The 12,430-nt window shown below is 39.3% G+C and overlaps 1 protein-coding gene across 1 annotated transcript; it reads left to right on the forward strand.

Moving 5' to 3' along the window:
* The first annotated feature begins 701 nt into the window (after positions 1–701).
* Positions 702–1,556, forward strand: LOC117801747 (olfactory receptor 7A17-like). Its single transcript, XM_034657182.1, has 2 exons — positions 702–1,049; positions 1,335–1,556. The coding sequence occupies exons 1-2, from the start codon at positions 702–704 to the stop codon at positions 1,554–1,556; spliced, it is 570 nt and encodes a 189-aa protein (XP_034513073.1).
* The last annotated feature ends 10,874 nt before the right edge of the window (positions 1,557–12,430 follow it).

The following is a 12,430-nucleotide window of genomic DNA, read 5'->3' on the forward strand; positions in this document are numbered from 1 at the left end:
AGTATTCATCCACGCTGATTTGATGGGATTACTGCTCCTGTAGGTCCTGTCTTAGGAAGTTCTCTAAACCCCCTTCAATATTGTTGAATACAGACCTCTTCCATGAAGTCTCTGTTCAAATGTCAGCTTCTTAGCTGAATCTCGATTCACAATGTAACTCCCCATCCACTCTCTCCGTAAATAGCTTCTGTTTTTTCATAACTTCTGCTCCATCTCATGATTGTTTAATCTTTATATATTCTTCTATCCTATCACCATCATTGAATTGTAGGGATTATTGCTTTTCAGCACCCTCTACTTTATGACTAGAAATTTCTGAAATATGGTTGACACTCTATACATTCCTAAAGTACATTAAATAATTTCTTATTCAAATTGTACAAAAACTGACCTCTTGGGGAACATCTGATGTGGCGCTGGAAATTCCTAATAAGAGAGGAAATAGAGATCCCATCAAGGGGCCCAGATCCAACCACAAAATATTGATATTAGTACCTTGACTGGACAATATAAATTTGATCATTTCTTCATTATGAGAAATGTCCATTTGTGGTTAAATTATTCATGTTAGTATCCCCTTTACTGGTAGTCACCTCCACCACATGGAACCAGGAAATGATACAGGAATTTCAGAATTTCTTCTTCTGGGATTTTCAGAGGAACCAGAACTGCAGCCCCTCCTATTTGGGCTCTTCCTCTCCATGCACCTGATCACTGTGTTTGGAAACCTGCTCATCATCCTGGCCGTCAGCTCTGACTCCCACCTCCACACCCCCATGTACTTCTTCCTGGCCAACCTGTCCCTTGTAGACATCTGTTTCATCTCCACCACCGTACCCAAGATGCTGTGGAACATCCAGGTTCAGAGCAAAGTCATAACCTATTCAGGCTGCATCACCCAGATGTATTTTTTCATACTGTTTACAGGATTAGATGTCCTTCTCCTGACTGTGATGGCTTACGACCGCTTTGTGGCCATCTGTCACCCCCTGCACTACACGGTCATCATGAAGCCCTGGCTCTGTGGACTGTTGGTTCTGATGTCCTGGATCATAAGCATCTTGCATTCCTTGTTAGAAAGCTTAATGGTCTTGCAACTGTCCTTCTGTAGAAAGGTGGAAATTCCCCACTTCTTCTGTGAACTCAGTCAGATGATCCAACTTGCCTGCTCTGACACTTTTCTTAGTAACATGGTGATGTATTTTTCAGCTATGCTGCTGGGGGGTGCTCCACTGGCTGGGGTCTTTTTTTCTTACTCTAAGATAGTTTCCTCCATACTTGGGATCTCATCAGCTCAGGGCAAGTATAAAGCATTTTCCACCTGCGCATCACACTTGTCGGTTGTCTCCTTATTTTCCTGTACAAGCCTAGGAGTGTACCTTAGCTCTGCTGCTCCCCAGAGCTCCCACGCAAGTGCAGTGGCCTCTGTGATGTACACGGTGATCACACCCATGTTGAACCCCTTCATCTACAGCCTGAGAAACAAAGACATAAATAGGGCTCTGTTGAGATTCCCTGGGATGGCAGCTCTAAAAGGGTCAATAGTACTGGGCTGAAGAAGTGCCCATGGTTGCAAGGCCTGAGGCCTTAGACAGAAGTTTTGATTTATTTATGCAGATTGTGGAAGTAGAACTTGCTTTGCTAATTTATTTCCTAGAATTCTGTCTTTTTGGTTTTGACCTCTCTGTTACAATGTATGTAACTCAACTTTATTAAGCTTTGTGATATCTCTGATACCCAAGAGATTTTCCCTTTGTCATTTCTGTACTGTCTCAATGTTATTCCTAACTTTGGATGTAAAATATTTGGAAATTCTCACCTATTTCAAAGGACTACATAGATCTGCCAAGAATAATTTCATCTCAAAAGAAATATATCTTGGTGAGTATTTTTCTTTCTTTGACGAATACTGCTCTTATGGAAAATCTACTCTTGACCACCACAGTTATTTATATGTTTATAACAGAGAAAAATCTGAGACCACTGTGCTTCACTTTTGTGAATATCATTTCTTTGTATATCACTATGTTCACTGCTGTGCCAGAGAATGCAGACTGTGATGTACGGGTGGTTCTAGATGCTCATGGGGATTTTTCTACACATTAGGATCCTGTCGTTACACAGCTTGTGTCCACCATGCTTATCAGTCACTGGCAAAAAAAAAATGATAATAAAATATGTGTCTCCATGTGTAATCTACACAGAAAGACAAATGTGGAAAAAAATAAATTGACATAATATGGCCTTAGAGTCAAACTTGCTTTAAGGATGATGAAGCAAAATATTAAATCACACACTTATTGGATGCAAAATATTTCTTTCTTAAGAACTTTACCTACTTATTGAATTATGGAATATCAGGGTCCATCTGTAAGGTGTATTTATTAACATGAAAGACGGGTGGCATGTTTAGGGTCTTATTAAATTATGTTCTGGTTTCTGGTTGAACATTTCCAGTACTACATACAAATATGATTCCTTCCATTTCTCTAAACAAAATATCCCCCACTATTTGAAATTTTGCCCTAATCTCTAAAGGTGCAGCAAATGAACAATATCATTATCATCCATTATATATCATCCTCATAATAACAGAATGACTCACTAGCAAGCTTGGATTCCTGTCCAATATGTGATTCAGAGTCACAAGTTTTATGCATCATGCATGTCCTTCCTACCTTTCCATGTTACCTTGAAAGGGCCTCAATGGACTCCTTTTTAATACAGTTACATGAAATAAACTTGAAGAACACAGTAATCATGAATGCTGCCTTCAATTATCAGAATAAATGTCTAGAATAAAAAGGACTAGATACTTATAAATGACCTCAGATATTTCTGATTTATTATATCAGTTAGCTGTTGCTGCATAGAAAGCATCTTAAAATTAAATGGTTTAATATAATATCATCATTGTCAAAGCGGATTGCAGGGTAGGGAGTTGTTCTGTACTCTGCAGTACTCCTTGTGAGTCCTTAGTCAGGTGGTGACAACACATGGGTACACCCTGCATGGTTCCATTTCCTAGGAACTCAAGAAGGTGCAGAATAAATTCCAGCTGCTTCATTATGCAATTGTCAGAGGAAAAGCCCTCCAGCCTTCATTTCCTTCTGAAGGCAATGTGGAGCCATAAACGTAACTTGAAGAAATGTTATGAAGAAAGATGAAATGTGTGGAAATACTTTGTGGGACAAAGAATGTTCAAGACTAAACGTGTTTGTATGTAAATGTATGTATATTCATGTACATTTTATTTAAAGAAAACACACTCACATGCATGGATTACATGCACAAGGTTCTTAACCCTCGTTATAATTCATTATAACTAATCTATTGTGTTGAAAGAAGGCTTGAGAGAAATTTGGAGGGTGAAGAACTGAAAAGAATAAATGTTTGCATTCACATAAAATACTAGGAATGTTGAAATTAAGACAAAAAAATTTAGAGTAGAACAGGTGGCCTTAATTTTCACAATGCATCACACTTCTTATCTTAATGCCAGAGGCCTCAAAATTTATGCAAGTAGAACTTCTCTGTACCGGTTAATAGGGCTGAATATCTCCAAACTGACTTTAGATTTTTCTTCTTCTTGAGGTAGCGTTTCAATACAAAATGCCTTTACCCAAGGAAGCTAAGTGAATGATTTGAGGGATTTATTCTTTTTCTTCAAAGAAAATTTAATTGGAGAAATGTCTCTGTCCAATTTCCTATTAATGCTATCACCAATTACCACACTGAGGGTTTAAAAGAAACAAATTTATATTCATGCAGTCCTGGAAGTCAAAACCAAAAATGAATCTCACTGGGATAAAATCAAGATGACTCTGAAAGGTACAGAGAGCATGAATTCCTCCTGCCCAGTGACATGACTCCGGGTCAACATTTTTTCTCCACAAAAATGCATGTCTTTCCAAGTTCTACTTGGTACCTGAACAGGATCTTCATTATAATCATTTATTTTGAAAGATTTGTTTATTTTTGTGAGAGAGAGAGAGAGAGCAAGGGTGGGTGCAGAGGGAGAGAGAGAGAAAGAATCAAGAAAAGATTCCTCTCACTGAGACTGGAACCCCAAGCAGGGCTTGATCCAAGGACCCTCAGATCATGACCTGAACCAAACCAAGTCTGACGCTCAATGGACTGAACCACCCAGGTGTGGCTAGCATCACCTTTTAGCAGTTCTCCAAAATAAACTTAAATATCAGAATGATCATGAATGTTGCTGCAAGCAAACCACCCTGAAGGCAAATGGTTTGCTATAATGTTTTTAGTATCAAATGGAATTGTATGGTGATGAGTTGTTCTAATCTCTGTTCATCTCCTCAAAAGTCTTGAGTCACCTGTATGTCAGCTGGGGGTGTGATGCTGATCTCGCCAAGGCATTCTAATATAATTGTGGTTTGGCTAGCTACCTGTGGCTGATCCAGAGTGGCCGTGGCTTGGACAGCTGGGCTCTACTCCACATGTCCTCACTTCCTCTGGCAGACCACCTGGCTTAATTCACTTTTTGGAGGCAGAGATCCAAGACAAAGCAGCAGAAATGCACCAAGGCTGTAAGGTCAACTGTCACTCCCATCATATCCTGCTGGCCACAGCACATAAAATACCCTAATCCAGCCCAGATCAATTGTGGAGGAAGAGTGTCCCCCACCTGATGGATGGTGCTGCACACACTATCAAAGACACGGTTACAGAGGAAGATGGGAATGTGGGACCATCTCTGCAAACAGTTTACCACTGGTGTAAATTTCAATTTGAAAGTTTTCATTTCCACTTTCACCTTCAGCAGTGGAATGATCTCAGAGAAGACAGTGAGACTAAATTATGTGTCCACTGGGCAGTTATGGAAATTTGACTCCAGAGGGTCAGGCTTTCCTCCAATGATAAATATTTCCTCCCACCCCTTGCCTGTAGATCACAATTCCTAGTAAGAAAAGAGCAGAGAAATAAAAGGTTTTCTTTCCAGATGTCTCAGAGAGACCAGGGACCTCCTATCTAACTCACTGATTGATAGAGCTAAGGACTGTTGTTTCACTGATGATATATCCATGGCATCCTTATGTAGATACTGTTTTCCTATTGACTAACCTTCCCATTGATATATTCGTAATGGTTTTCATCCTGGTATATTTTTCATGGGGAGGGTTCTGCTGGGCAGAGGTGACATTTGAAATGCAAATAGAAGACAGAGACATAGGAATAGTTTTCCTTCATTTTTCCAGTTTTACACATAATTGACATATAAAACTGTGAAAGTTTAAGCATACAACCTGGTGATTTCATATACATACATGTTGGGAAATGATCACCACGATAGGTTATTGAATACACCCATCACTTCACAAAGTTGTCATTTTTTTTTCCTTTAAGAACATTTATGATGTACTCTGTTAACAACATTCAAGTATACAACACAATACAGTTAACCATAATGACCATATTGTACATTAAGTTTCCAGAACTTATTCATCTCACAACTGAAGGTTTGTAGGCTTTCACAAGCATCTTCTCATTTCCCCAAACCCCAGCCACAGGCAAACATCAACCTACTCTCTGTTTCTATGAGTTCGTATTTTTGTATTTCACATATAAGTTAGATCATACAGTATTTGTCTTTCTCTTTCTATTTCACTTAGCATAATGTCCTTGGGGTCCATCCATGTTTTAGCAAAAGACAGGATGTCTTCCTTTTTTATTGGTGAATCCCATTGTATAGGTAGGCCATCATTATTATGGATACTAGGCTGTTTCCATGTCTTGACTATTGGGAATAATGCTGCACTGAGCATGTGGGCACATATATCTGAGATATCCTCAATGATGTGGGAATTAAGCCATGGCATCCATAAACAGCCAATGGTGAGGGAAGAAATCAATTTAAAAATCTTGAACCAAATGAAAATGGAAACAAAATCTATCAAAACTTATGAGATGTTACAAAAGCAGCTCTAGAGGGAATTTATAGCAAAGAATACCTACATTGAGAAAAATAAGAGACCTTAACTAAAAATCCTCACTTTTTCCTTGCCATTTTTTATTATATTCAATCAGCCAGCATATAGTGCATCATAAGTTTTTGATGTAGTGTTTAATGATTCATTAGTTCCTCACTTTATGGTACAAGACCTAGAAAAAGAACAAAATAAGTCCCAAGCAGCAGAGGAAAAGAAATAGCAAATATTAGAGGAAACATAAATGATATATAGACCAGAAAATAATAGAAAAGATTGGGGCGCCTGGGTGGCACAGCGGTTAAGCATCTGCCTTCGGCTCAGGGCGTGGTCCCGGCCTTATGGGATCGAGCCCCACATCAGGGTCCTCTGCTATGAGCCGGCTTCTTCCTCTCCCACTCCCCCTGCTTGTGTTCCCTCTCTCACTGGCTTCTCTATCTCTGTCAAATAAATAAATAAAATCTTTAAAAGAAAAAGAAAAGAAAAGAATAGAAAAGATTAACAAAGCTAGGAACCAATTTTTTTGAAAAGCTAAACAAAATTGGAAAAACTTTAGTTAGAGCAAAGAACAGGATTGGGGGAGAGGACACAAATAAATAAAATCAGCAGAAAAAGATGATACCTGGCAAACAATACCATAGAAATACAAAGAATCATAGGAGACCACTATGGACAATTTCTCTCGAAAAAAAAGGACAACCTAGAAAAAAATGGATAAATCCCTAGAAACATACAACCTACCATGACTATATCAGGAAGAAACAGGAAATATGAACAAACCAATAATGAATAAGCCTGTTAAATCAATAATCAAAAATCTCCCAGTAAAGGAAAGCCCAAGATGTGAAAGCTCCACAGGTGAATTCTATTAATCATTTAAAGAAGAATGAATGACAATCCTTCTCAAACCCTTCCAGAAACTTAAAGAGGAGGGCACATTCTCAACCTCATTTTACAAGGCCAGCATCACCCTGATACCAAAGACAGAAAAATTCAGTACAATAAATATTAAATAAATAAATACATACATACATAAATACATAAATAAATAAAAATACTAGAAAGAAAGAAAATCATAGACCAATATTCCTCATTAACAAAGGCACAAATTTTTTCAAATAATATTAACAAACTAAATTAAAGAGCACATTGAAGGGATTATATGCCATGATCAAGTGGAATTTATCTCTGGGATACAAGGATGGTTCAGCACAAGCAAATCAATAAAAGTGATACATCACATTAAAAGAATGAAATATAACAATCATATGATCCTCCCAATACATGCAGAAAAAGCTGTTGACAAACTGAAACATATTTTCATGATTTAAAAAAAAAACCTTCAAAAAGGTAGATATATTGGGGCACCTGGGTAGCGCAGTCGTTAAGCGTCTGCCTTCGGCTCAGGGCGTGATCCCGGTGTTTCGGGATCGAGTCCCACATCGGGCTCCTTGGCTGGGAGCCTGCTTCTTCCTCTCCCTCTCCCCTGCTGTGTTCCCTCTTGCTGTCTGTCTCTCTGTCACATAAATAAATAAAATCTTTAAAAAAAAAATAAACTTTCTTAAAAAAAAAAGATAGATATAGGAAGAACATACCTCATCGTAAAAGAAGACCATATATGATAAACCTACAATAATATCATTCTCAGGGGTGAAAAGTTAGAAAAATTTTTCTCCGAGAACAGGAGCAAGAAAAGGGTGTCCACTCTCATCACTCTTATTCAACGTAATACTGTGGGTCCTAGCTACAGCAGTTCTGATGGGTGTTGCTGAGGCCTATCTTGCTGTCACAATAAGAACCCAAGGGCTGGTGCAGCCACTACAGAGGCTCTGGCCAGGGAAGCGTCTTTGGGAATGCCCACAAACACAGGGGTGCAGGGGGTGCCCAGGATTTCCTAGCCTGAGCATCCCTGTCGGTAGCCTGAGACATAGACAGAACAGCCTTAGAGTCCACATTACCAGAAAGAGGAATGAAGGTAGTGATGTAAAGAGATTGACAGACTTAAGGTGAAAAGTGTGATTTTGTATTTTCATCTACAATAAAGTTATATAAGGGCTTAGTGGCCAAGTGTAGTTTCTTCCTTATGAAGAATGCCATTAATTTTTCCACAGAGCTGGAACAAATAATCCTAAAATTTATATGGAACCAGAAAAGACCCTTAATAGCCAAAGGAGTGTTGAAAAAGAAAAACAAAACTAGTGGCATCACAATGCCTGACTTTAAGCTATCTTACAAAGCTATAATCATCAGGAGAGTATGGTACTGGCACAAAAACAGACACATAGGTCGATGGAACAGAGCACAGAACCCAGATATGGACCCTCAACACCATGGTCAACTAATCTTTGACAAAGCAGAAAAGACTATCCAAGAGAAAAAAAGAGTCTTTTCAACAAAGGGTGCTAGGAAAATTGGACAGCCCCATGCAGAATGAAACTAAACCATCCTCTTACACCATACACAAAGATAAACTCAAAATGGATGACAGACCTAAATGTGATTATAGGAATCCATGAAAATCCTAGAGGAGAACACAGGCAATAACCTCTTAGACCTCAGCTGTGGCATGTCTTATTAGACTTGTAGCTGGAGGCAAGGGAAACAAAGTAAAAAAATGAATTATTGGGACTTCATCAAGATAAAAAGCTTTTTTTAAAAAAGATTGTATATTTTTATTTGACAGAGAGAGAGATAACCAGAGAGAGAGAAGGAACACAAGCAGGGGGAGTGGGAGAGGAAGAAGCAGGCTCCCAGTGGAGGAGCCTGACGTGGGGCTCAATCCCAGAACGCTGGAATCACCCCCTGAGCCAAAGGCAGACGCCTAACAACTGAGCCACCCAGGTGCCCCAAGATAAAAAGCTTTTGCACAGCAAAGGAAACAGTCAATAAAACCAAAAGAAAACCAACAGAATGGGAGAAGATATTTGCAAATGACATATCAGATAAAGGGCTAGTATCCAAAGTCTATCTGTAAAGAGCAGATCAAACTCAACACCCAAAGAACAAATAATACAGTCAAGAAATGGGCAGAAGACAAGGACAGACATTTCTCCAAAGAAGACATAAAAATGGCCAACAGACACATGAAAAAATGCTCCACATCACTTGGCATAAGGGAAATACAAATCAAAACCACAATGAAATACCACCCCACATGGGTCACAATGGCTAAACTTAACAAGTCAGGAAACAGCAGATGTTTGCAAGGATGTGGAGAACAGGGAACCCTGTTACACTGTTAGTGAGAATGCAAGCTGGTGCAGCCACTCGGGAAAACAACACGGGGATTCCTCGAAAAATTGAAAATAGGGCTACCCCACAACCCAGCAATTGCACTACTGGGTATATACCACAAAGATACAAACGTAGTGATCTGAAGGGGCACATGCATCACGATGTTAACAGCAGCATTGTCCACAAGAGCCAAACTATGGGGAGAGCCCAGATGTCCATTGACAGCTAAATGGATAAAGAAGATGTGACATATATACATACACACAATGAAATACTACTCAGCCATCAAAAAAGGAAATCTTGCCATTTGCAACAACATGGATGGAACTAGATGGTATTACGCCAAGTGAAATAAGTCAATCAGAGAAAGGCAATTATCATAGGATCTCACTGATATGTGGAATATAAGAAACAAAACAGAGGATCATAGGAGTAGAAAGGAAAAAATAAAACAAGATGAAACCAGAGAGGGAGACAAACCATAAGAGAGTCTTACTCATAGGAAACAAACTGAGGGTTCCTGGAGGAGAGGGAGGTGGGGGCATGGAGTAACTAGGTGATGGACATTGGGGAGGGTATGTGTTGTAATGAGCACTGGTATTAAATAAGACTGATGAACCACTGACCTCTACCTCTGAAACCAATAATACCTTATAAGTTAATTAATTGAATTTATATTTTTGGGGGGCACCTTGGTGGCTCAGTCGTTAAGCGTCTGCCTTCAGCTCAGGGCGTGACCCCGGCCTTCTGGGATCGAGCCCCACATCAGGCTCCTCCGCTGGAAACCTGCTTCTTCCTCTCCCACTCCCCCTGCTTGTGTTCCCTCTCTCCCTGGCTGTCTCTCTCTGTCGAATAAATAAATAAAATCTTTTAAAAAAAGAATTTATACTTTTCTATTATTATGTTATGTCACCATACAGTACATCATTAGTTTTTGCTGTAGTGTTCCAAATAAATAAGTAAATAAAAAGACTCTGAAAAAAGACTTGGTTTTTTTTTAAATAACTTTTACAGTTTGAGTGTGGCTAACACACAATGTGACATTACTTTTGGGTGTACAAAACAGTGATTCAACAAGTTTAAACGTTACATCATACTCACAACGTGTGGAGCTGCCATCTGTCACCACCACACAATGCTGTGACAATATCACTGACTATATTCCCCACGCTGTGCCTTTTATTCCTGTGACTCATTCATTCCTTAAATGGAAGCCTGTATCCCCCACTGCCCTTCACCACCCTGCTTTTCATTTGTTCATTTATTGTTTTAAAAATCACCACCAAGATAGTCTTACTTCCAACCAATTACACAGACAGTGATACAATGTAAGCTGTTGATATCAGATTGTCTTTCCCCTAAAAATGTAAAACTGCATGCAAATTCCAGAAGTTAAGTCTTCTATGAGCATGTAATCATGGGTCTCCATTTTAATAGGATCATTTTGTGTACAGTTTGTAAAGAAACAAAAAATCAATTCCAAACCTTTGAAGGAAAACGTGGGGAGAAAGATCAAATAAGCTACTTTTCTAAATGATATAAAATGCAAAACTTTTATAATAAGAAAGTCATGTTTCGCATTTTGGACTTAAGCATGTTTGTTATTTGTACTTGGACCACCAACCAAATTTTCTAAATGTTAAAATATTCTCCCAAATCATAGGGCTCGAGCTGCCCATCCTCCTCAGGTGGTTGACAGATTTAGTAAAGAGATGGAAAGACCTTAGCAGAGATTCCTCCTCTTGATAATGAGTGGTTATCACTGGTGACGAGATTTGGCTGAGTTTTTTCTTCTCCCCAATGTCCCCATCGCTTCCCCACCTTTGGGTTCCCAAGTCCACAGCCTTATTTCTGTTCCTGCTTGGCTCTCTACCTACCAAAGACTGGCGCCCTCTAGCCAATATTCACATTTACTCAGAGAGATCTTTCTATTTTGCAGTTAAGTCCAATTCCCTATCATAACCCCTTCCCAGTGACTCCCTGCTGGAGACTGAAATCCAAATTCCACAGCTTCCAACACTTGGCTTGCCCCCCCGGCCCACCCACCAGGTTCCCACTCATGCCACCTTGCCCACATCGATGTCACAAACACTGAACTTGAGTTGTAGCTTCACCTGAAGAGGAAGGCTCCAGGCTCAGAGCCTCCATACACCTGCTGCCCTCTGCTTGGAGTCATCACTGGTCTAGTTGGGATTATATATCTGTCTATCTTCAAAATCTCATCACATCTTTCAGACTGCAAGGAGTGATTGACTTCACAAATCTTTGTGGATTTTGTTTGTTTTTTTAACATTCCTGCAGAAAAAGCACTTTCTCTTGCAATAAGATAGATGTAGGGGTTACCACTGTGTAACTTTTCTTCATTCTAGGTATGTTTCCTTGCTAGACTGTGAGTGCATGTGACCGCCCTTTACTCCCAGACACAGTTTCATTGGGAATACTATGAATAAGTACATTGAGTCATACATTTGAACAAATTAACTCAGTCTAACTGAGACAAATACCATATGATTACACTCATATGTGGAATTAAAGAAACAAAACAGACGAACATGGGGAAGGGAAGGAAAAATAAAACAAGATGAAAATTCTCTCTGCTCAGTGGGGAACCTACTTCTCCTTCTCCCTCTGCCTGCCTCTCTGCCTACTTATTCTCTGTGTGTGTGTGTCAAATTAATTAATTAATAAAATAAAATAAAATACATGAAAATTGACAGGGAGGCAAACCATAAGAGATGCCGAACTCTGGGGGTTCCTGGAGGGGAGGAGGGTGGGGGCAGGGATAATTGTGTTATGGGCATTAAGGAAGGCACTTGATGTAATGAGCACTGGGTGTTATATGCAACTCATGAGTCACTACATTCTACCTCCGAAACTAATTTTATAAAATTGTGTAATTGGCTTAAGCTTAAATTGGTATTGAGACAGGAGAATGATAAAACATAAATCTTATAAAATAAAAATCTGTTTTATTATAAAAGAGGAATCAAAACCTATGGGGGGTGCCTGGGAGGCTCAGTGAGCTAGGCAACCAACTGTTGATCTCAGCTCAGGTCTTGATCTCAGAGTTGTGAATTCAAACCCTGCCTTAGGATCCGCACTGGGCATGGAGGCTACTAAAAACAAAGAAAAAACCCACCAAATTTCTTTTCTTTTTTTTTTCTTTTATTTTTTTAGTGATTTTTTTTATTATATTATGTTAATCACCATACAGTACATCCCCGGATTCCGATGTAAAGTTCGATGCT

Source organism: Ailuropoda melanoleuca, chromosome 4 (genome assembly GCF_002007445.2).
Source record: "Ailuropoda melanoleuca isolate Jingjing chromosome 4, ASM200744v2, whole genome shotgun sequence".
NCBI lineage: Eukaryota > Metazoa > Chordata > Mammalia > Carnivora > Ursidae > Ailuropoda > Ailuropoda melanoleuca.

What these genes read in the sequence shown, in the direction of transcription:
- LOC117801747 (XM_034657182.1), top strand. Translation starts at nt 702, where the DNA reads ATGCACCTGATCACTGTGTTTGGAAACCTGCTCATCATCCTGGCCGTC. An exon ending in TGTTGGTTCTGATGTCCTGG is followed by an intron (nt 1,050 to 1,334) that starts ATCATAAGCATC and finishes TGCGCATCACAC; the next exon opens with TTGTCGGTTGTCTCCTTATT.